This window comes from Podarcis tiliguerta (assembly GCF_965153285.1).
Source record: "Podarcis tiliguerta genome assembly, chromosome: 7".
Taxonomy (NCBI): domain Eukaryota; kingdom Metazoa; phylum Chordata; class Lepidosauria; order Squamata; family Lacertidae; genus Podarcis; species Podarcis tiliguerta.
Window position 1 is genome coordinate 23,825,223 of NC_139540.1, and position 25,373 is coordinate 23,850,595.

At 40.9% G+C, this 25,373-nt stretch overlaps 2 protein-coding genes across 2 annotated transcripts in view; one reads left to right on the plus strand and one right to left on the minus strand.

Annotated features, from left to right (window-relative positions):
- Positions 1 to 61: 61 nt before the first annotated feature.
- RPL30 (ribosomal protein L30) lies at positions 62 to 3,333 on the plus strand. Its single transcript, XM_083451471.1, has 5 exons — positions 62 to 170; positions 320 to 370; positions 1,508 to 1,653; positions 2,454 to 2,584; positions 3,236 to 3,333. The coding sequence occupies exons 2-5, from the start codon at positions 350 to 352 to the stop codon at positions 3,283 to 3,285; spliced, it is 348 nt and encodes a 115-aa protein (XP_083307597.1). The 5' UTR covers positions 62 to 170; positions 320 to 349; the 3' UTR covers positions 3,286 to 3,333.
- Positions 3,334 to 3,619: 286 nt separating this feature from the next.
- The window catches only part of MATN2 (matrilin 2), a 47,572-nt gene continuing 25,818 nt past the window's right edge, over positions 3,620 to 25,373 (minus strand). The window contains exons 8-20 of the mRNA XM_083451002.1: positions 24,302 to 24,424; positions 21,728 to 21,850; positions 19,061 to 19,183; positions 18,172 to 18,294; positions 17,169 to 17,291; positions 16,962 to 17,084; positions 16,011 to 16,133; positions 14,347 to 14,760; positions 10,582 to 10,734; positions 8,372 to 8,434; positions 7,727 to 7,837; positions 6,086 to 6,184; positions 3,620 to 5,071 (exon numbers count right to left, since the gene is read on the minus strand). Of these exons, the coding sequence (XP_083307128.1) occupies positions 5,019 to 5,071; positions 6,086 to 6,184; positions 7,727 to 7,837; positions 8,372 to 8,434; positions 10,582 to 10,734; positions 14,347 to 14,760; positions 16,011 to 16,133; positions 16,962 to 17,084; positions 17,169 to 17,291; positions 18,172 to 18,294; positions 19,061 to 19,183; positions 21,728 to 21,850; positions 24,302 to 24,424 (1,754 nt within the window). The 3' untranslated portion in view covers positions 3,620 to 5,018. The remainder of the gene's footprint in view (positions 5,072 to 6,085; positions 6,185 to 7,726; positions 7,838 to 8,371; positions 8,435 to 10,581; positions 10,735 to 14,346; positions 14,761 to 16,010; positions 16,134 to 16,961; positions 17,085 to 17,168; positions 17,292 to 18,171; positions 18,295 to 19,060; positions 19,184 to 21,727; positions 21,851 to 24,301; positions 24,425 to 25,373) is intronic.

A 25,373-nucleotide genomic window follows, 5' to 3' on the forward strand; every position in this document is an offset into this window, starting at 1 on the left:
CACGCAACGCACTTCCCGTTTGGGAAATTGGCCACGGGGAGTGGGCGGAAATTTCCCCCTCTCGCGAGCGTAGCCGTTCGCGGCGGCCGGGCGCCGCGTGGTTTTGCGCGTTGCATTGCGGGAGCTCCTTCCTTTCCTCGCGGCCCGGCCATCTTGGAGGTGCCTCTCTGGTAAGCGGGTCTCCCCGGGGTTGGGTGAGGGGAGCCGGGTGAAGGGGGGAAAGCCGAGTTCACGCGGGGCGGGGGGCGCAGCAGGTGGGACTGGATACAGTGGGACCTTAATTCTCTATCTCCCCCCCTCCCCGTTTTCCTTGCCGCAGGTAACGGCAGAGCCGACGTGAGCCGACAGGATGGTGGCCGCCAAGAAGACGGTGAGAGGAAGAGCCGGGCATGGGGGGCAGCAGGAGGGCGGAAGGGGCCTCATGTGGGGAAAGGCAGAAACGGGAGGAGAGGAGGGTGATCTTCGGGGCGAAGAGCCTGTGAAACATGGGGCCAAACCTGGTTGTAGAGTCATTAATTTTTATTTAATTTTTGTCGGATTTTAATTTATAGATCGCGTTTTTTAAAATATTGTCACAGCCTAATGTGATTTATTTGGTGGAGCGGTATGCATTTCATAAAGAGTATGTTCTTGGTTCCTTGCAGCTCATAGGCCTTTGCCAATCCAGTACTTCAGTGTTAGTTTCCTAGGCTTTTGCTAGTAGACGTGTGTGCAAGGAGTACTACTGTGTTTTTCTTCTTCTATACATAAGGAGCTGCCTGTGGCCTATTTGCACAATGGTAGCTTTATATGAATTTATCTCTCCGTGTGATGAGTTGAATTTAAGGTTGCAGGAGAGTGGCGTTGCATGTGGCCTCAGCTTTTCTGCTTAATCAAATGGCAGTGAGGTTGGATTGTTTTCGAGAATGACAGGTGTATAAATTTTGGGTGCTGCATGCATTTTCTGTCAGCATAAGGCTGCAGATTTCCCGTACTTTGTAAGAACCCAGGCCCACTGAGATTACCAGGTTTTTAAAGTAATTTTTAAAGACTTGGGCATAAAAGAGATAGAATTCAGGGGTTTTAGTTTTAGAAAGCAGAGACAATAGTGTGAGGGCAAGAATGTATTCAAAATTGTCAGTAACTCTTACAGTTTAAGAGATATATCCTATCAGCATGGCTATGTAAGTTGTATATTATGAGAAACAAGCTGTAACTATTAAATACTATTTTTCATTGGGGATGTATTTCCATTTTCTTCCTAAGACCCTGGTTTAAGAGATAAAACACGTAGTTATGTACAAATAACTCCTGTCTTGATTTTTTTTTTTAAAGAGGAAAAAATTAAAAACAAAAAATATAATAAGTTTTAACATTTAAGTCATGTGCATTATTTGATGTGTTTTGTGTGATACATATTCTTAGATGAGTGCAGTGTAGTAAGCCCAGAAATGTGGAATGTAGAACTTCATTATTCATAAATGCTGGAATCATTTTGAATTTGCCATATTTCAACATTTTCTTTCAGAAAAAGTCCCTCGAGTCCATAAACTCTAGACTTCAGCTGGTTATGAAAAGTGGTAAATATGTACTGGGATACAAGCAGACTCTGAAAATGATCCGACAGGGCAAAGCCAAGTTGGTCATCCTAGCCAACAACTGCCCAGCTCTAAGGTAAGTTTGTATCTTCAGCAGTTTCTCATTCTTTTTCTGACTTCTATTTTCTTCACTTCTCACTTCCCTCTGTAGCCCTAGTCTCGTGCTGTGGCCCCCCATTTATGTGATTTTCACCTGTGGCCTCCTTGGAATATCCTGATCCCTGGTTGGAAAACAGTGATGGCTCCTAGTTGGGTAGCAGTGATCTATAGTACTGAAAATTTGAGATTTTGTAAGCAAATTGAGCATGTTGTTTAGATGGCCAGGGTTTAATAATTATTATAATAACAACAACAACCAAAAATTGTTTTAAGTGGGATTCCTGTTCACACTTGCCTGGGGGCAAGCCCCATTGAACTAAGTTAGAATTACTTTTCAACAAGCATGCATAGTATTGTGCTGTTAATCTTAGGTGTAATCTCTCACTAAAATAATTTTATAAAATAAGTTGCTCCAAGTAATGATGAAGGTAGGTATGTAGACTTGGCTACATTTTCACCATCATATTTTTGCTCTTTGTAAATAGGAGATAAATAAACTTTGACACCATGACCCAAAATGTACTGGAAATATTGATTTAGCACTTAAACATGACTATTTTTGCTATGGCATAGTAATGTTCCATAATCCCTTATAAAACAAAGATATCTTTATAGCTGCTAGACTCCCTATCTAGATAGTAGAAGGTTGCAGGGATAAATCATGAAGCCTTTCATGAGGAATAATGTTTAGTGCTCATGTGAAATTTCCAGCCTGTATTGTAGATTAAAACCCATAAATTTAAACTGGTTTTGCTTCCGTGTGTGTTTAATTCTCAGGAAATCAGAAACTGAATACTATGCTATGTTGGCCAAAACTGGTGTGCACCACTACAGCGGTAACAATATTGAATTGGGTACAGCTTGTGGAAAGTACTACAGAGTGTGTACACTTGCCATCATTGACCCAGGTATGTGTTTATTTGGTACCACAATACCCTTAGATATGCTGAAGAGTCTTAAGGTGATTTACTTCTATCGAAGTCCATTCATTACACTCTTTGGAAATTGTCCTGATTCTAAACCCCCTGCTCTTCATATATTTATTAGAGAGCACAGTCCCTTTAGAGCTAAATCATAGTGAACTTCACTGACCTTGCATTATATTGTAGTCTGAATCAGTTAATTCTGGAGATACATAGAATCCAACCCACTCCAACGTCTCGTCTTCAAAATATCTAGTCAGTTTAATTAATATCTTACTGTATAAAAGCCATTACTCTCAATCTACTCCTTAAGGTATTGCATTTTGAACTTTTAAAGCACTGCGAATATTCTCGCTGTCCTGATATTTCAGTGATCAGGGCAGGCTAGACATTCGCTATATTATAACTATGTAGTGTGTCCCCAGAACTAGATTTGCCTCCCTAGTTCTGGTTTTTAACTGCAAGTAACATCTTTAGAGTGTACTTCCCCATATAATTAAAAGTTTTGAATTTATGGTGGAAAATGTTCATCTAAAAGGAAAAATGGGTTGTTGGCATCTTGATACGAAGAATTAATTGTGCAGCACTATTTGCTTATAGTGTTTGTTAAAATACGTCTTTTCTCCCTCCCACCAGGTGATTCTGACATCATTAGAAGCATGCCAGAGCAAACCAGTGAGAAGTAGATATTGCTGAACTTTACATTTTGTGTAATAAAACTGGTTACAAATCTACCATTGGCAGGAGCTTTCTTGAGTTGCATATATTCATAGTTGCAAAACACGAAGACCACAAGATTGGGGAAGCCAGGTCTAGGGTATGTTACCACAAACTTTGGAGCGCTGATGTGCTTTTGACTGCATCTTTAGTAGAAGTTGTACTACCTTATTCTCCACCCTCTAGAATGTAGTGCCTTGCAGCTGTGAAAGCAGAATGTTTTATCATACTTGGCTCAAAACTAGTTCAGACAACAAAAATGTCAATAGTCACTCAGTGAGAAAGAGAGGCAATTGCTTAGCAGAATTTATATTAATGGGAGTTTTGTGAATTTGGGTTGTCTATCGTAATACCCTGTCCATTTCATCTGGTAGCATTACTGGCTTTGCCATGCAAACCTGCGGCAAATAAGGTATGAATTTGCAAACAAGGGTGCTATCAATTGAAAATGATATAAGATTGTTACTATTTGCTACCTTCCCTTCACCCTAAGGTGAAGTTTCAAAAATTAAATAGAATTTAAAATGGGGCTTTTGGGTTCTATATTCAAATAGGTAAGTGGCCTGGTTGCTTCTCTAAAATTCAAAAATAATGGAGATGATAATTATTATCAGCCTTTGGTCTGATAATCATAAGTGAAAATCAAATGTTTTCAGAAATATTCAGAAGTGGCTTCCAAGTGCTCTTTATTTTATTGTTGCAGCTCAACCAAAAGTATTTATATAAATTCTCAAATGATCAGAACTTTGGTTTCAAGGGCACTTCTGTTTCTTACAATGCTGGGATAAAAAAGTCTTACGACTTTTTAAGCTCCAGAAGCCAAAAGGTCTTGGAATCAGTAACGTTCTTTCTTGGCAGCAGAAAGGCGTCTGGGATAGTAGCTTGAGATAAAGCCACTAAAAAAACTAGATACTGGGAAGGAAACAAGACTGTTGGGACTCGGGCTTCGCTTTTCACGTAATTCAGAGTTGGAGCTGCCTGTATTTCTTAGACTATTAATGCTTAATTGTGCAGTTGTAACAATAACCCAAATGTGCATTCTGGCACAAAAGCCATTTTCTCAATGTACTAAGCGGTCACCCCCTCTTTTGCCCTATTGGCTGATATTTTTAGAGTGTACTTGCATCTAGTGCCATGTTCTTTAGGATAGCAAAGCTGAGATTCAGATTTGGGGTAGTACTGCATGTTACAATACCACAAGTATCCCAAACTTGGGTTTACTGGTTAACATGAGTGGGGTTTTTGTCAGGGGGAGGTGCATGTGTGTGCTTAAACTTGCTAGCCAAGGTTCTCCCACCAGTGTCACGGACTATTTTTCCCTTGAGGGTTAAAGCATATTTCCCCATATTGGTATTTTAGGACAAGCTTGGGAAGCTGCTTGGTAACATGTACATGTTTCCACTGTCTCAATTAGAGCAAAGACTATATAATAGGGCCTTGTATGTCTCTAAACAATTTAAACTGTTCTTTTAAAAGCACCATTTTAATATTTCATAGCTTATCTCAATTGATAAAAATATTACAATTGTATAAAAAATTAAATCTTGCCATTTTTTTCTGCAGTCAATACAAAAATGCAGTCTTGAAGTACTGGAACCATAAATTCTTTCTTCCAGCAGGAGACTGGCTCTTTTACATAGCTTAGATTTGCTCTCTTCATATGTATAAATATCCAACTCAGCACATACTTTTGAGAACGCCATCAGTATCTTAATCGATTTTCCAGGGCTTCCATTCTTTTTGACATTTCTTCTAGTAATCTTAAATTAAGGAAACACCTCTTCACTCTTATTTATAATATTATGAAATATAGACTACAGCAGCACTGTGTAAATGGTTAGAAATTTTCAACCAACTTGTACATAATGAGGATACCACATAAGGCTGTTCAGTAGAAGTAACTTCTCCTGATTCTGGTCTTCCCATAGGAATGAAGATCAGCACAGTGTATAACAGTATATTGGCTTAGGTAGGCCTTTGGCAAGGGTAAGAGCAATAGGCCTGCTCCTGCTGTAATAGAGTGTACTGCTATGCTGTTGCAAATACACTTCTAGGTATATCGGTGAGAGGAGATGAGTTAGCCTGTTTCCCACACTTCTTACCTGCGTGTTCTTGGCTGGATTGGGCTGCATGTGTACTCAAAGATCATCCAAGAATTTATCACTACATGAAATAACCGCATCACCCATTTGTAAAGTGCACATGTAAGCCCTACGCAGGTGATGCACCTTTGTGGATTGAAGTGGCCTAAGAGGCACAGGCCTAATAACCTATGTGATGTTGTAAAGGTCGCTATATTCTTTATTTTTCTGAATTGAAACTGCATTATATACTGGCCACAGTTCTGAATTTTGGTGTGGCCGCTAGAGGGAGCCTGTGTTCCACATTTATCACCACTAACATTCTTTCAGAAAGCCACCAGGTAAGCTAAAATTGCCCAGCTGCTACTGCTTGTGCCTCTGATCTCAGCCTCCCTGACACAGTTCAACAGGCTAAGGGGGTTCAGAGGAAAATTCCTTATATCATTAATGAAAAGCAGAGGATCTAGTGGAATAGGAAAAGGTATGGATGCCCTTTCTCTCCCACCCCACTCCTCAAAATATTCTGGATGCTGGCTATTTAGAGTAGATGGGATTGCAACCAACAGGATTTGCATCCTATTAAAGACTAAATGTGATTTAACTATAAATCTGCGTGTCAATTGAGGATTTGCTGTATTACTTTCTCAGAAGCTGAGAATTTATGAAATAGGTATATAAAAAAGGATATGTTGTCGTGTTAGTTTTTTAACTTCAGCATTTGCAAAATTCTGGAACGTCATGAAGTTTTCACATTTACATGGGTCTTTCTTGTCTTCTGAAGGATTTCCTGAAAAACAGATGGGAGAGGTTTAGAAAACCGTACTGTAACACATTAACTAAATAAATACAGATCACTCACTTGCATCTATCCTATTTAACATAATGAAGGTCACCAACAAGAAACTATGAAGTACACAGGAAACTTATGAAGCTGGTTGAGAAAAACTCTTTGCTTGTCCATTTTTTATTAGATTTATTCATGTTTGCTCTATGACTGAAAGTAATGCGTGTTGCCTAAAAGGGCAATCCATGACAGATAAATCTTAGATCTGACATAAGAGTCGCTCCAGTTGGAGCAAAGGAAATACTTCCACCTTTAATGAGTTTGAGGACTTGAATCCAAGGAACCCTTAATCTCTTCCAAGAGGTGATCACTGACAGGGATACAAGCACCAATTTGTTCAGCAAGGAAGCTTGAGAAGCTGCCCCATAGTAGGATGGATTTATTCACCTATTTACATAATTTCTACTCTGCATTCAGTGTTATTCAAGTACACTGACTACTGGCAGTTCTCCATGGTTGCAAGTATCTGTTATCTAATGCTCTTTAACGGAGATGACAAGATTTAAACATGAATCGGAATTGTAGAGTCATCTAGTCCAACCCCTCGCATTGCAGGAATCTCAACTAAAGTGCAACTAAAACATCTGTGTCTCAGCTAAAGCATCTGTAACCTATGCTTAAAAACGTCCAAGGAAGAAGTGCCCACAACCTCCAGAGGGAGGTTTCCATGCCAAAGCATGTGCTCTACAATTGAGATTATAGTTACTTTCATAGCAGTGCAACATGAAAACCCAGGATCAAAACAGAAAATTTTATATAATCCATGTAAGCCTTCTGAGGGTTGGCAATCATGCAGGACAAGAAGTGTGTAGCCTGCTGGAAAAAAAAATCTCAGGACTGGGATTATTTGAAGTAAACATTTTTGCACTGACAGCATTGATAAAACTGAGTACTTAATGCTTTCCCAATTCATCACAAAATTCAAGCTGATCCAGCAGAGCCCTCCTCTCCATTCAGATTCAGACTTGGCTGTGATGAATTGCAGTAAATAGCCAATACCGTAAATAGGTTAAACTGAAGTGGTACGTGTGTGTCTGGAATGGACTACTTCAGTTGTAGGTGGGGATTGCATCTGAGGAGGGGTCCTCCTGTGTCAGAGGATAAATATACAGTGGTGCCTCGCAAGACGAAAAGAATCCATTCCGTGAGTCTCTTCGTCTAGCGGTTTTTTCGTCTTGCGAAGCAAGCCCATTAGCGGATTAGAGCTATTAGCGGTTATTAAAGGCTTAAGGGATTAGCGGATTAGCTGCTAAAAGGCTATTAGCAGCTTAGTGCCTTAGAAAAAGGGGGTGGGGAGCGAAAAAAACCCCCCAGGAATCGCAAGACATTTTTGTCTTGCGAAGCAAGCCCATAGAGAAATTCGTCCTGCGAAGCACCTCCAAAACGGAAAACCCTTTCGTCTAGCGGGTTTTCCGTCTTGCGAGGCATTCGTCTTGCAGGGCACCACTGTATGCATGCTAAAGTGTAGAATGGAAGTAGATTTACCTGAAGCTACTTTTGATCGCATCTGTTTTTCTTCAAAGAGATACTTGTGATGCACTGCAAAATTGGAACAGGCAAGAACGTCTTTGATTGCTAGGGTAGCTGCTTCAGGTTCTGTAAGGAGCCATAAAGAACAGAACTGAATTTAATATAGTAAGCCACATTGTATCTTACATATTTTCTTGTTCCTTATTGCCATCTAGCTTTTTACTTTACAAGTTTTGTGTATTTGTGTGTTTATTTTAGTGAAAGAAGACTGAATACACTGTGCTAAAAAGATAATTCCTCAGTTTGGTTTTTATGTGAAGCTTTTAGATTAACCCAAATCTACAGAGATAATATATAACATGCATAGTATGTTTTCAAAACTAAAGAACGGATTCAGTTGAAATGTTCTAATTTTAAAAATACTTTCCTGTGTGCCTGAACTTCTACATAAGGTTATGAAAACTGTACCAGGAACATGTGTTGCACATGGATTTGCACTCATTTTATATTGATACAAATATTTAAACATGAGCTCAGCAACAGCATTACAATGAAAGTGGCCTAATATTACTTTTTCAAGAAATGATTGAGAATGACAAATGCTTAGTGGAGAACTAGGTGAGCTGGAAATGGAAGATACACAGACTTAGAATCTCAAACCTTGAGAATGTGAATCTTCTGAATAAAGGACATTTGCTGGCAAATCCTGGTGGCCTTTCAGACCTGGAAGAAATATTGTCAACATGAAATGAAACAGCATTTATTGCAAAAATCTGTAACATACTAATGATCTAGAATAAACCGGGAGGACGAATGAGATTTCAGGGAGATTTAGATGGCTAGAATTGTTTCTGGACAACAGAAAATCATTCAACAGGATCATTTCAGTTGTTATTGCTTGTTCTTTGCTAAGTCATCATTGAATATATATGCATATGTGCTTGGGAGGTCATGGTCTTGCCTGCAGAAACATGTATTACTTCAGAGAGTATGAAAAATGTTCCTCCTATTGCAGAGGTTGCCACAGATAAAAGGTGAAACAATTGTGAGTGTAGGGATAAAACACACACACAAAATATATAGGATACCTGAAAGTGGTATGATGCAAAGTGGGTTATTTGTCATTTATCTGGAGGTGCATAGGGAAGCATCTTATACTCTTATTAAAGGTAAAGGGCCACTTCCCTTCCTGCCGGAGTGGTACCTATTTATCTACTTGCACTTTGACGTGCTTTCGAACTGCTAGGTGGGCAGAAGCAGGGACCGAGCAATGGGAGCTCACCCCATCACGGAGAGTCAAACTGCCAACCTTCTGATTGGCAAGCCCTAGGCTCAGTGGTTTAGACCACAGCGCCACCCGCCTCCCATAGAGGTTTAGACCTAAAAGTTCTCTGCCTCTGACAGAAGGAGCTTCCTAAGGAGGCTTTCTCTAATAGAAGTACTCCTTTAGCTGGCAGAAGGAGTCCTTTCATTGGATCCAACCCAAACTTTCTGAAGTGAGGGGCATATAGTGGTACCTTGGTTCTCAAACGGCTTAGTTGTCGAACAAATTGGCTCCCGAACACCATAAACCCGGAAGTAAGTGTTCTGGTTTGAGAACGCTTTTTGGAAACCGAACGTCCGACACAGCTTCTAATTGAGCGCAGGAAGCTCCTGCAGGCAATCGGAAGCCGCGTCTTAGTTTTCGAACAGTTTCAGGAGTCGAACGGACTCCCGGAACAGATTAAGTTTGAGAACCAAGGTACTACTGAACTTTGTTTTTAGATTATGCATGAATGTGTCATCTTAAAAGGATTCTTACTTGGTGAGGGAAGAGAGGGGGCAACACCACTTTTAAAGATTGTGCTTGCAGTCTACAGGTGTTTTTTTTTTTTAAGTATTGCATTAAAATATTTTTAAAACCCTCAATCTGCTGCCTAATTAACTGGGGACAGCTTTAGTTTAAAAAAATGGTTTAATCAGTTACAATCATACTGAGAAGTAGAATTGTGTATGCCAGGCAGCATGATAAGCACTTATCCAGTACTAGTTATCTCCAGCTCTTATTGGAACATTTTCATACATCGTATTAAAAGCGCAAGTGAGATTCTTTAGAGCATTTGTGTCATGTATGAATGCAAGTAATGAACGTGGGAGAGAATACGGAAGATAAATTGAATGCATCTCCTAGCCAGTGCAGGGTTTACATTCATGTTAGCAGCTGACCTGAGAGAATAGCGGCCGCCAGGAAGAAATTAAAATAAGCAATAGAAAGCCAGATCCATGGCTCAAAGAACTGGAATAAAATACTTCAAGCCTGGAGTCGTTCATTTCTGAATTTGTCTACTCATTTTTATTCTAAAAATCACTATGCCAAAGAATATGTTTTTTCTGTGACTTTGTCCTTGTTGCCACTCAGTGCTGCCTGTGTCCTTCCCCTGTATTCCATCATATTCCCTCAGATGTGACTAATACTGACCAACAGGCCATCTTAACAGAAAACTATAAATTACCAAATATCCCCAAAGGAATGGTGTAGTTGTTTTTTAGCAGTACTGATGATCTTTCTTCAGTATATAGGAAGGGGAGGGCGTTGCCAGTTCTCCTGGGTTTCTTGAGTTGTATATTTCATACATGACTTATTAAGCTGGCAGAAGTAGTACAAATGATTGTATATGTCCCTGGCGTTAGAATAAAGTCAAATATTCCCCGAGTGATAAACAGCTGAAACATTACTCTTCCCAGTGGCTCATAGGTCATTGTGTTTTACACGTATCCCTGTGATTTCTGAAGATGTTCAAGACAAATGGTTAGATCACTTCTGCCAGGCCACAAACATCTGTCTGCATTAATTGCTCATACAAGAAAACTGAATCTGGGACAATTATTACCTTCACAGATTCTGTTTTGCAGCTTTTCGCTAATCTCTTCCATGGCACTGAAATCCTCTGCATAGAAAAGATGCTTGTCTGGAGGGTCGGAAGCGATTTCTCGTAATTCTTCCTCAATTGCTTTCCCTATTCCGATGGCATACATTGTGATTCCTAAAGAAATAAATTGTTTATGGTCAAATGATACTATGTTAAGGCACAGCATGGTCAATGGAAAGGAAAATGCTTCAGTGTTATCACATGACCCCTTACACCAACACAAGATAATTCTGCAGGAATGGAGATCAGTGCTGATATTTAGGAAGGGTGTCCATGGGGACAGGACTTGCATTCAGAAACTTTTATTTTTTTAAAAAAAACTCACCAGCAATGATACATGCACTAGCTTAAGAGCCATTGAAACCAATGGGGCAAGTTAGTCCCAAGAAACTAAAGCAGATTCAGTTGAAACATGATTTGTCTTTGACTGATGCCCAAATGTAGTGGCTGCCATGTTCCTTATTCCAGGTGATGGCTCAGTTGGCTATATCTGGCCAGTCTTGTTTAAAATCTCTATTTATTCAGTACCCATTATCACTTCATTCAGATTCCAGAACCTCAACCAAAGGATTTCAGTATAACTGAACTAAAAATAAAATATTTTAAACATCTTAAAACAATTCTATAACCTCACAGCTAATAATTTCAAGGTTGCCACGAACATTATCTGTCAGACACCAAACGTCTGGGTAAACAGGCCTGTTTTAAAATTCCCTGTGAATATTAATAATGAGGGACATAGGCGCACCCCACTAGTGAGGGCATTCCACTGTTGCAGGTCAACACCAATCAGAGAGAAGCTCTTTCATTTGTGGAAGGCTAACATTTTGTCCATTCCTATGGCATCAATCTGGGGCTTGAGTAACCCAGAAACATCACGGATAGCATACTTTTTTTTTTTTTTTTTAAAGGAACAGTTATTACTTGTCCAGATTGCTCTGCGTTTGAAAAATCCTCTCAGGCACATCTGACTTATCAATAATGTTGGTTGGGTTTTTTTAAAATAGATATCAAGTAGTTCCTTGTATTTAATTATGGCTTGCATAGCATATTCTTGAACAAAAGTAGATCCATGATCATTCTTTAAATCAGGGATGGCTAACCTGTGGCCCTCCAGGAGTTTGCTGGACTATAACTCCCATCATCCCTGAATTTCTTGCAAGGCAGCGGGCTGGACTAGATGACCACTAGGGTCCCTTGCAACTCTACAATTCTACTGGCCATGCTGGTAGGGCTAGTGGGAGAAGGAGCCCAACATCTGGAGGACCATCCATTAGCTACCTCATTTTAAAGGATATCCTTGTTACTGAAGAAGTCTTCAGATATCAGAAAAGATTGCTGCACTTGTCAGTTCTCATATTTCTGTGGAAGCCCCTGGGAACGGTGAGTACATCCAGCAACAACTCGCATGTCTACTACATTTTGTCATTGCTTCTGTTCCGGGGGGGGGGGGGGACCATGTACATCCTCTCCATTTTGAATTCCTGCACCAATATCCCATTAAATAGCCTATCATCAGCCAGGAGAAAAAAATATCATTCCAAATTCTTGCTTTATTTTCATGAATGAACTATCCATGTTCTTTAAAAGGTGGGATATCAACAATGAAACATTCCAGACCAAACTTCATGCTGAGCACAACTCTTATTGGCTGCTCTGGAGTTGCACTGACTCATAGGGCTCATTTCTGGCAGAATCTTGGCATGTTTGTCAATGGAGAAAGCAGCATGTGCCATTTTTGATGAATGACTTCACTGTATGTCTTTGGAAGTAAATCTAGGCCTGGATCATAAATGTCTCCTCTGCCTCAGAAGATAACTCACCGCAGGCCAATTCCTAGCAATGTATCAAATGTTTCGAGTCCCACAACTTGTGCAGCTCATCAATCTCAGGTTAGGTTACCGGGCTGAAAGCCAGAAAAACAGGCATATACCTTTAAATCTGCTAATGAAGCAGGAGACAAGTCCAGATGTGGCTTTTTCCCAGCCTCCTCAGCTCATCTCTCTTCCCCAACTTGCTGTAAGTTATCAGAACTTCAGACATGCCAGGAATGGGATGTATAGCAGGGCTGAGGAAGGGGGGGGGGAGTGGAACCTGTGGCTTGTCTCCTGTCATGTTGTAATGCTAAACTATAGATTAGTACTACAGAAGCAATCACTGATGAGCTTTGGCCTCATGTGATCCCCATCCCCTTCCCTTCTCTCACACAGCCAAGAGGAGATCAGGTTTTTTCAACTGCCTTTAAATTAACTCAAGTTCCCCTTTACAACTGACAACTAGGAGCTTTGGTTAATTTAAGCCAGGCATAGGCAAACTCTGCCCTCCAGATGTTTTGGGACTACAACTCCCATGATCCCTAGCTAACAGGAGCAGTGGTCAGGGATGATGGGAGTTGTAGGCCAAAAACATCTGGAGGGCAGAGTTTGACAATGCCTGATTTAAGCTATGGACAAACCATAGTTTGAATGAACCAGATTACCCCAAGTTTGCCGGCAATGAGGAATTGTGATTTAGTGCTATGTGCCACTGAAAAATTGAAAGGCATAAGCATATACGCTGGCTTTCAATCTGGAAACTCTAGTCCAGGCATCCCCAACCTTCGGCCCTCCAGATGTTTTGGACTACAATTCCCTTCATCCCTGATCACTGGTCCTGTTAGCTAGGGATTATGGGAGTTGTAGGCCAAAAGATCTGGAGGGCTGCAGGTTGGGGATGCCTGCTCTAGTCTTAAGAACTCTGGTGTATGGGTGCTTCCACATTTTAATTGCTTAAAGAAGCTTTTCTCAACCTTGGGTCCCTAGATGTTGTTGGACTACAACTCCCATCATCCCTAGTTAGTAGGATCAGTGGTCAGAGATGACCCTAAGACTTTGAGTGGAAGGATTCATCCATTTCAGTTCTCTCTCTTTCATTTTTCTTAATTATAAATTGTTATGAAAGTTCTTCAGCATACTGGTGCACATTTCTCCTAATAATTTTTTTTACAGGTGCGCATTTTTGCAAGCAATTTCCCCATATTTTTAATGTTATTTTTACCAATAACACTTTAATGCACACATGCAATTTTGTAAACTTTTGTTTGGTTGAAACACTGCATCACAAAATTCAGATAAGCGCAAATTTTGAATGATACCTGTGTTTCAGTTCTCATATTGTTTTGGAAAATGTGAATTTGGTAGACTGGCCTTTAAACTGTGAACTGAATCGAAGCTCTCCCCAGCCCCTACCTCAGACACTCTGCAGGATCACCTCTTTGGTGCAAGCACACAATAAACTGAATATATAGGCAACAACCATTTTAGGTGCATTTAGGGCTCACAAATGCTCTGCCGGTGTGCACAGGGCTCAGGAATGCAACTCCCGGGCAAAGTGGTCATTGCCTATACAGTGTTACCTCGGGTTACATATGCTTCAGGTTACATACGCTGCAGGTTACATACGCTGCAGGTTACAAACTCCACTAACCCAGAAATAGTGCTTCAGGTTAAGAACTTTGCTTCAGGATAAGAACAGAAATCGTGCTCTGGTGGTGCGGTGGCAGCGGGAGGCCCCATTAGCTAAAGTGGTGCTTCAGGTTAAGAACAGTTTCAGGTTAAGAACGGACCTCCGGAATGAATTAAGTACTTAACCCGAGGTATCACTGTATAGTTATGGTACAAATACACATGGGTAACTAGCACCTTCGCAGACTTCCTGCTTATAATTGTAAGTATACTCCCATCATACCCTTTTGCTTTGCTTTAGCAGCCCATTCAGAAACTTCATCTTGGGCCCGTCCATCTGTAAACACAATAGACACTCGGGGAACTTTTGCTGACAAGCGTCTGGCGCCCTCTGCTTCTGTGAAGCTTCTCTCAACCATCTGCTTCAGGGCAAGTCCAGTCATGGAGCCCTTCCCCATATATTTAATTTGAGACACTGCTTTCTTCATGTCTTTGGCGGTGCTGAATTGTTTCAGTGTGAATTCGGTGCGAACCTGAGTAGAATATTGTATCAAACCAACTTGTGAAGCTTTGGGAGAGATGGTGAGAGTGTCCAAGATTCCCAAAACAAACTCTTTGACAATTTCAAAATTATTCTCTCCCAGACTTTTTGATCCATCTATCACAAACACGAGATCAACTGGGCCTTCAGTGCATCCTTTGGAAAAAAAATGGGAAAGGAAGAATTAATAAATAAAATAAAATCCAGGCGTTGTTGTTGTTTTTTTTAAACACAATGAATGAACATAAAACAGCAACATAAAAACAGCATCACAGTGAAATAAACTCAGTGTATACCTAAGGATGAATAAAGACCTATTATTCCATTCTGAAAATCCCATACTGACAGCAAATAAATTAAAAAGGAGAAATCAGCCCAGCTTTCCGTCATATTTCAGACATAACTGAGAATGTTGTAAGAAGCAAGGCTATTTGCAATTGAACACAGACAGGTTAAAATACAGGCAGCACAGTGTTCATGTGGGCACACTACTAGGATTTATTTCTTGTAACCAATAAAGTTGGTTGCCATCTCCTCCAGAATTTGACATACATACATTCTGTCTAGACTAAAGAAGTGGATGGTAAAAGCAACTATCCAAATATGGTGCCTGAAATGTGCACATATATACTGCAGTTCACACGACACACATTGTGTTCCATATGAGCACAGACTATCCTGCCGTCCTTAATGTTAGGGAACCCTCAATTTGTAATTGTGACTGATGGTCTTGAGTCATATCTCTGGAGATCCTTCAGCCAAACAAGGCTGGGCGAAGTGTCAGCCAGTCAAGATAGAACCTGTCAGTTTTAAAAGTCAGACAGGACTTGACTAAGAGATTAGTTGGATGATTAGGGATTCGCCAGGCAAGGTAAACCAGACTGGTTCCCTCAGCTCCTGTAGTATGAGAAGATTTCTGTTCCAAAAGCAGAAGAAAAAGAATCTTGTCCCACAAGTGGGTTAGGCAGAATGGTCCATAAACATCTAGTGAGGTTCAAGCTGAGTTGGAATTTGAACCAGGGTGTCTTCAGTCCTAACCCAATAGCCTCTCCACTTTGCAACCCTACCAGCCTAACAAGGCACAGCCCTGAATATGCCGGGTCACCTTTGTGCAGCATTAAGAGGACTGTCACTTTTTATACTGCAAAATATCCGAGTTGGAACAGTCCCATTCCCAGTGCTGCAAAAGAATTGTAGATGTTTATTGATTCCAAAGGAAGGCCACTTATTGTTTCCTCTTGTTGGCTCCTACTGTTGGTTCCTAGAATACTCTGTATTTTCTTAAACACATTTTCCAGCTTTCATGACCTCAGATTTTATAGCACTTTTACAGTGCTGGATTCTTTCCTTTAAGAATCAAAGGACATCTGAAGAACGAAACAAAGACTAAAGATCTGGTGACCTACTTCTGCATGTCTTCCCATTCTCTTCCAGTATGAATCCCTCATGGCATTTGCAGGAGTATGAATTGTTATTATTCATGCAAACATGTTCACAGCCATGGTCGATGGTCTTGCAAAAGTCTTTGCCTGAAAACAAATTAGAATACTTAGTTGTTTATCAAAATATTATTGGTAAGTACAAAGATTGTAGAATAGTCAGGTCAGGTGCTTCACATATTTTAATCTTCACAGCCTAGGGCCTCAAAGAAACAGGGAGATGAGCCTGGCTGGCTGGACTCATCTTCCTCACCTGATGCTTCACTCATCTTCCTAACTCTATTTGACCTCCCAACCAGCATGTACCAAAGAGGCAGACTGAAAACATTCTTCCTGGTTTAAACTGCACTGTTTAAAGTGCATGGTTAATGTCTGAACCATGATTGCATCATTTAAACTATGCTTTACTGGAAAAGCCAGAATCAGAAACCATACTTTAATATTGGCTTGTTTTAATACACCATAGCTTAAACTAAAGACAGATTGACCTTGTCAGACATCACAGGGTCTTCTCTGTGGTGGTATCCCTTTTGTGGAATGCCCTCCCTCATTATTAACATTCAAGGGGAAATTAAAAACGTTTCTGTTCACCTAGCCATTTGAAACTGAAATCTTGGCAATCTTGAAATTATTGGTTGTGAAGGCATGTTTTTAAAATTTTTTTAGGTGTTCTTAATGCTTTTAAATGTTTATTTTATTTAAATGTATTGTTTTAACTGCTTGATTGTACTCATTTTAATAAATAAAAATGTCAAACTATGGTTAGTATAGCCCAGAAGCAAATGCCTCTAATCTCTTTTTGAGTGTGCTGGAGTAGCAGCACGGTTGCATGTGAACTGGGCCTGTGTTTCTACAAGTGAAACAACAGCTTCAAAAAACAACAATTCATTTGATAGGAGGAATAATCGAATTACTTACTTCCACACATTTTCCCATCTTGCTTTAGTAGAAATCCCTCATGGCACTTGCAGGTATATGAATCCCCATTACTAACACAGACATGTTCGCATCCGTGGTCAACAGATTTGCAGACATCTTGATCTGAGTATAGTTAAGAGTTTTCTGATTAAAACAGATGGAACAGATTTACAATAACTATCATTTGATCAAGACTGAGCTGCTTACTTCTGCATGTCTTCCCATCATCTCTTAATATAAATCCATCGTGGCACTTGCAGGCATAGGAGTATCCACTGTTGACACACAGGTGCTCACAGCCATGATCAACCGATTTACAGAGGTCTTTACCTAATGATAATTTTCATAATTAATAAGTTCTGCAGATGAAATAAATGCAAAGGTAGAATGAGCAATATTGCAAAGATGAAATGAATCTCAGATCATGTCCTGCTTCTGCACAATTGTCAAAATGAATTCACATGACAATTATGAGCCCACTTTTCACTGTGTAATTGGTTCAGGTTTTCACATCTTCCTTTAGTCTGCATGCTTCCTAGTATTGCAGATATAAGTGATGCTGTATTTATTAGCACAAACACAGCCACAGCTGTGAGGACATATTTCTCAATGGAGACTTAGAAACGGTGAACTGGTAGACCATCATCTGGCAGAATCCTGCCTACAAGCTTCCAAGTGAGCTCCCCAGCTCTATTAGGGGGCTGCAAGCCTGCTTCAGAAGTAGCATGCAACTAGCCATGTGCTAGTCAGAGATGCTCTTTGAGATACAATCTCAAATTTGCTGAGGATTTCATTGCACGTAACAAGAAATTTAGGGAAATAATATGTGCAAGTGTACTCACATTTCCACTTTCTGCAGCTTCTTATAAAATACAAAAAGGAAACCCATGCATTTCCCCCGGTGGAAAGATGTGCAAGCTCCAGCAAGACAGCAGACGAATGAGACTACTCTCATCATGCCTAAGGAGACCTAGAGATCAGGGCTATTTGTCCTTGGATGCCCATGGATTCAACATGAGATAGCAGCAGGAACTATCTCTACAGCCCTCACTGGTCCTCCACCTGCAACACCCAGTTAGTTCAGTAGACAAAGATGAGCTCTAGCATAGCACACACCTGAGCTGCAGGGAGGGAAGCGCTGAAACAGCACTCCCAGCCTCTGAAAGCAGAGCCTTCAGAATGAATAGCCCATTAAGGAGTGCTTGCTTACTTCTGCAGGTCTTCCCATCTTCGCTCAGTATGAATTCCTCGTGGCACTTGCAGGCATAGGAAATGCCATCACTCACACAAAGCTGCTCACATCCATGGTCGACAGATCTACAGACATCTCTACCTGAAAACAGACAATTCGTTTCTTTTGTAACACCACATGATCGCCCCATATGTCAACATGAAGACTATAAAACCTTTGGCTCTGCTTCCCCAAGCTCCCTCTCATAATCACTCATTTTAACTTTGGTTCGAGCTCAACAATCATCATAATACACAATACTGCTTAAATCTACTAGTGTCTGAAAACAACCCCCCATGGGTAATTCTGTAACTATGTTATTCACAATAATAACAACTGGCAATTTATCTGTTAACATATATATTAACTATATATATATAGTTGTTGTTGTTGTTTAGTCGTGTCTGACTCTTCGTGACCCCATGGACCAGAGAACGCCAGACACGCCTGTCTTCCACTGCCTCCCGCAGTTTGGTCAAACTTATGCTGGTAGCTCTGAGAACACTGTCCAAGGAGAAACACCCCTTCTCCTTGTGCCCTCCATCTTTCCCAACATCAGGGTCTTTTCCAGGGAGTCTTCTCTTCTCATGAGGTGGTCAAAGTATTGGAGCCTCAGCTTCACGATCTGTCCTTCCAGTGAGCACTCAGGGCTGATTTCCTTCAGAATGGAGAGGTTTGATCTTCTTGCAGTCCATGGGACTCTCAAGAGTCTCCTCCGGCACCATAATTCAAAAGCATCAATTCTTTGGCGATCAGCCTTCTTTATGGTCCAGCTCTCACTTCCATACACACACACACACACACACACACACACACACACATATATATGAGAAAATTAAGTGAACTAGGTTGGGGAAAACAAACTTACGTTTGCAAGTTCTCCCATCCCCACGCAGCACATATCCTTCAAAGCACTGGCAGGCGTAAGATCTTTCACTATTTACACACAAATGTTCACAGTTGTGGTCATTCAGCAAACAATAGTCCACCCCTGGGAATAAAAAAGTTGCAATTATTATTATGTATTTGCAAAGAAGAGTCCTGACACCCAGGGAACTTGAAAACAGGCAAAGGAAACAACAAAGGAAGTGGAGGAAAATGAAGTCAGGGCAAACAGGATGATAACTGAAGAAGTTTCTAAAGAGTTGATAGATTTAGTCTCCTGTGCACCGAATTAAAGTAAACACCCCTTGCCCAATCTTTTTTTTTGGGGGGGTGCCGGGGGGTGGGGGGGAAAGGACATATGCACTTTCACTTAGTGCCACACCACCAAGAGCAGACCAATGGACCCTATGTCTCTAGTTTGTGTACTCCAGTGTGTATCTGGAGTTCCTGTGCATTTAAAGCAGGAAGAACTGACAATGTGGAGTCCTCTAGAGGATACTCGACCACAGCTCCCTTGAGCCAGCATGGCCATTGTTCAGGAAGTTGCAGTCCAACAATATCTGGTGGGCACTACATTGGCTCCCTGTGATTGAAAGTACCACTTGGTAATTAGTCCAATCAATCATTTTAATTCCATGGCACTTTTCCAAAGTTAAAGCCACGCTGAAGGTGGCTTACAACCTGTTTTTTTAAAAAGATACATAACTAAAAACATAACAGAAATTTGTTGGCATCTGTCTCTCTTGGGAGACAATGGCGGGTCACAAAAAGGCTAATTTGCCCCCGATGTTGAATAATTCTTTGTTTGCACAAGGGGTTATAGCCACTTATTTCTCAAGTGCTTTGTATTAGAACTAGAATGAGTGTGCTGGGCTCTTTCCTCTGCTGTTGATTTAAGCAACTGTTAAACTTCAGGTCAATTGAGTAATATAACCCATGAGATTTCCTAGCAGCACAAAAGAAGTATTGCCTGTTTCTAAATAATAAGCAAGGCAAATTGGGAAGTAAGAATCTCCAGAAGGAAAAGCCATAAAATGAGAACTTTACACACAGGAGTTGAGTAGCGAATATAAAATTTTAGAGCTTTTGATGGAAATCCCAAGTGCTGCCCAGAGGAAAATAAAACTCCATAAAGGATAAACATTTCTCTTGTTACCCAGGAAAGAACTCTTTCCATTGGTAGGTTGATAAAACTATTTCAGCAAGCCTGTTGCTTTTTGGCTACTCTGGATTCAAACAGACACCTAGGGCTGGGTTAGAATAGCTAGTACTAAAGTGTTATTCCCCTTAATTTTCAGTTTTTCCTTTCAACCACAGCATCCAAGTTTCTGTTTTAACCCTGCTCAACCACAGGGTGTTGTCATATGATTACATACATACCAGGTAGTTATCTTAAAATTACATATTTCTGCTAACCCTCATCAAGTACCATAATCATGAATGGCTACTTAACACTGTTGTCGTGCCAATCGTCACATTCCTTGATTTTACTTTTATGTAGGAAAAAGACTGGATGATATTAAACTGTTCTACTCAGAGAGAAGACCCATCAAAGCTAATGAACATAACTAAGGATTTAGCCACACTTCTTGTTGTCTTGCTGCTTTCCCACCTGGGGAAAACTGCTCTTTGGTGCTCAATCAGAGCAAATAGCAATCAGGTTTTCCATGTCTTGATGTTGTTCTGATTTAGAGCTAAAGAGCAGGTTTTCCCTGGGAAAGGAGTGGGCCAAGGGGAAAACCACTCAGCCCCATGCTTTCTAGGCACAGCTCAAGCGGAAGTATGGGCAAGTCCTTAGTTAGGCCCATTAATTTCAATGGGTCTAAGTAAAACATAGTTGAATACCACCCAAAGATTCTCAAAATTAACTGAGCGGGGAAAGGGAAGTTATTATCACTCATTACTAGTGATATGGGAAATTGTTAAGGAATGGTCCAATGGGCCCTCCCCCCTTTTAAAATTTAGGCTGTGTACACACCAAAGTGTTAATGCACATATAAGTTGCACATATTTGTTTTTTCCTTGTGCAAGTTCATCTACACATGAGGACTTTCAATTGAATTCTGTCTCATTTTCCCCTATCCACACAGGTAGGGTTTGCTTGATGGGGTATATTTACACTGTGTGCTGTTTCCCCTTCCCCTCAATTAGTACTAACCCACCCACCCTGAGTTCCACAAACCTGGGATCCATTGTGGGCATACAGACAGGTGTTGTTTACCTTTGCATGCATGCTTTTTTTAAAAAAAAAGATACAAGTCTTCCAATACATCGGACTCGGATAAAACAGTGGGTTAAAACAAAAACAAAAAGGTGTATTATTCCTGGCCACACTAGCAGCCCACTGAGGAATGCCTAACTAACAGAAGTAAAGGGTGGTGCGATATGGCACACATGAAAATAGCAGGTAATGTCACTATCAATTTTAAAGGGCTAGCTTGGACTATGGGACTATGAAGTTTTGTTTCTGTTTATTGGCTCAAGATTCCAATCTGTCTGCTTTAATTATGCATTCCCAAAAAACCTGAGTGCATGCTATAATCTCGAGTTTTCCTCAAAATTGCCTTTCAGAACAAAATAAAAAAATTCAGCACTTTAACCCACCTTGTTTTTCTCTAATTATATGCAATAACCAAATCAAGAGACTTACGTGAACAGGTCTTTAGATCTTCATTAATGATGAAACCTTCAGAACACTGGCAAATGTAAGAGTCCTTGGTGTTCAGGCACAGATGCTCACAGCCATGGTTGGACTCTGCACAGTGGTCTTTTCCTGGATTGTTACGTATCAGCAATGGCAAAGAATGCATTGGAATGTTAAAGCATTTTTAAAGCCCAGAAGTGAAAAATATGCAAGGAACAACCATCAGCAAAGCCCACCATTGTAAACTGTGACTTTGTTAAAACTTTGCACAGAATGGGCACATAATGTACTTTCTGCATTTCATTGTCACGTGATCCTATTGTTTTACACCTGCACCCATATATATATACATACAGTCGTACCTTGGAAGTCGAATGGAATCCGTTCCAGAAGTCTATTTGACTTCAAAATGTTCAGAAACCAAAGCGCGGGCTTCTGATTGGCTGCAGGAAGGTCCTGCAGCCAATCGGAAGCCGCATCGGATGTTCGACTTCCAAAAAAACATTCAAAAACTGGAACACTCACTTCACATTTTTGATCGTTCAGGAGCCTAAACGTTCGGCAACTAAGCCGTTCGAGATCCAAGGTACAACTGTATACCTGAAAACGGAGGGGACATCTGATCAAGTGTACTCTATTATATTAACAAAGCAATCCAAACCGCCCTTACACTGGGTGGATGGTGGACTGGACTACTGTTTACATTTTTTGAGTAGAAGTCATACTTGGTAAAGTCACCACAACGTGACATTCACAGTGAAATCTTCAGGATTAACTGTGTAGCAGAATTATAATTTAATCATATGAAATGAGGAAACCTAACATCACCATTTTGCAAATTAGCGTGACTGCTCAGCTGTTGCAGGAGCACTTCCTAACAGAGGAGAGAGAATGCCAGATATGCATGCAACAGAGTATTTGTTAAGGTTTAAAGCCTGGACTGTTTGTTTCTCATGCGAAGGAACAACTGGGAGGTGCAGCTGATACGTGCTTTTATGAATGTACATTTCTCTCTATGCTGGCTCTGGCAGTACAGAGCAAAACACTTTTTTTTTCCTGGGGGGAAAATAGATCCAAGAGTCAGAGCAAGAGAGAGAGCGAGAGCGAAGGGGGAAGAAATCCCCTTTTCAAACAAACTCCTCTATTAACTTTCTGCTAGCAGACATTCTTTGCTATTTTTATAGCTCACTCTTAGAACCATTTCGAATAGGCAAACAGTCTGCACAATTCCTCCAGACTGTGCCTAAGTATAGGAATGGGATGGAAAAGTGCATTATATGAGCTCACGCTACATGCAAAGGAACACCCTCTTTGATTTCTATGACTATAGTAGAGGCTATTCACTTGCATGACCTGACTTTTCAGGGCCAAACCGGAAAGGACATCAGGGGATCTGTGATCAGGTTTCCTGCGTTTTTAGTGGTAAATAAAGCCACAAGAAGGAGATTGTGGTTTGACATGTACCTAGTGTTGAGGAGAGGTTTTTTTGGTGTGTGTTTTTTTGAAAAACAAACCCTGCTTCTGTGTACCATTTTCTCAATATGAATTGCCTCCCTGAAGCTTCAGTTGGTTCAGGGTGAAAACTTGTGGTACCATGGAGGAACCTATAGGTTTTCTCCTGCAGAGCAAATAGTAGTCTGGGGGCAGATTTTGCATCAGGAAAATGTTACAGGGAGAAAGGATTAAAAATCTCATTCTTAGTGCCGTAGTCCTGATCCTAATCCTACCCCTCCTGCAGCTGCATTTACCTTTTTTTTTTAAAGAGACTTTTGGACAGATGATAGATATCCTGACTTCAGAGGCGCCATGTTTCGCGTGACATGGGGTGGGGGAGTGGCTCGCCGCATGCGTGTGACATCACACATGTGACACAGACGTACGACATCACACTGCTGGATCAGGCCAAGGCCCATCTAGTTCAACATCCTGTTCTTACACTGGCCAATCAGATGCCCAGTGGAAGCTCAAAAGCAGAACCTGGTTGCAACAGAGCACTCCCCACTTGTGATTCTTAGCAGCTTGGCAGTCCAAATCATATTGCCCCTTACAGCAGAGACAGAATACAGCCTTCATGGCGAACAGCAACTGATAATCTTATTCTCCATGAATTTGTCTACTTCCCTTTTAAAGCTATCCAAGCTACTTCTAGTGGGAGTGAATTCCATAGTTTAAGTGCCATGTGGACAACTACTTAATATGTGGAGTTGCAAAAATAAATCAATAACTCATTTTTTTGCGTAAGAGATGCCTAAAGCAAGGAAACAGAGAGGCCCAGAACCAGTAACAAAACACACACACTGTGTGCTCTCATTGTTTTAGTTATTATCTACACTTTCTAAGATAAGGACCTAAAATACATCCAGCAGTAAGCTATTCCTCTTTCTAGAACTTTCCAGCAAGTTTGTTTGTTAAAGAAATATATTTAAATCACATGCTGGCATTATCTCAGCTTATGTTGAATCTTGCTAGCTTTACAAAAGCCCATATTTATAAAAGCCTGAGGAGATCTGTAGCATAAGTTTGCTTCAGAACTCTGTCCAGTATACAGATTAACTCCACCAGAATGTCTGACATACTCACTTCTGCATGTTTTGCGGTCACGGTTCAGAGTGTATCCGGCTCGACATCTGCAAGTATACCCGTCTTCTGTGTTAACACATTCATGCTCACAGCCATGCTTTCCCAAAGCACAGACATTTATTCCTGTGGGAGGGAAAGGAAAACATGTAATGTAACAATGCTGGAACATAATCGTTTAAAAATAATACCTAAGAACCATCATGTAAAACCATTAAAAACAGTCACCTTCCAGTTTGGTGCTAGACACCAAAAGCAAAATTAAGAATTCACTAGGACTGTTTGCATATGCAAGAGACAGTATCAGGAGGACAAGACCGTTCAAAATATTTGGCTATTGCAGAGAATATCTGTGTGTATTGCACTTGATATGGTTTGTTTATGTAGCGTTCTTGGCTGATTTTAGCAGGTCCAGCATCACTGCTTAGCATACCCAGTAGAACACCTGCTGAAACCCAATGATGTGATGACATTGCCTACTGGGGCCTCCACTGCACCTGCCATCTTATTTTCCCCAAAATGCAATGTTCCACAAAATTTCATTTTTGACATGGTGCATTGTGGGGGGAAGGTGACAAACCATGGTTTGCCAAAAACAAACAAACATGGGGACTGCCATGCTCGTTTGTTCTACTTGTGCATGAATAATTTGAATTGCATTTCATTTTGGGAAAACTAAAACAGGGTCTGCAACTTTAACTGTTGGCAGTAGTGGATGGTGTGATGGGGCTACAGTGCTCATCTGACCTCCCACCTGTCGTGCTGCTGCTGCTTACAGGCAAGGTGGCAGTAAGGAAGGCATGGTAAAGGTAAAGGTAAAGGGACCCCTGACCATTAGATCCAGTCGTGGCCAACTCTGGGGTTGCGGCGCTCATCTCGCTTTATTGGCCAAGGGAGCCGGCGTACAGCTTCCGGGTCATGTGGCCAGCATAGCATAACTATGTCGCTTCTGGTGAACCAGAGCAGTGCACGGAAACGCCGTTTACCTTCCCGCCGGAGCGGTACCTATTTATCTACTTGCACTTTGATGTGCTTTCGAACTGCTAGGTTGGCAGGAGCAGGGACTGGGCAAGGG

Excerpts from the sequence above, each read along its gene's own strand:
- RPL30 (XM_083451471.1), top strand. The coding sequence starts at position 350 with ATGGTGGCCGCCAAGAAGACG. Across the intron at positions 1,654-2,453 it reads AACAACTGCCCAGCTCTAAG|GAAATCAGAAACTGAATACT; the intron begins GTAAGTTTGTAT and ends TTTAATTCTCAG. Across the intron at positions 2,585-3,235 it reads ACTTGCCATCATTGACCCAG|GTGATTCTGACATCATTAGA; the intron begins GTATGTGTTTAT and ends CCCTCCCACCAG.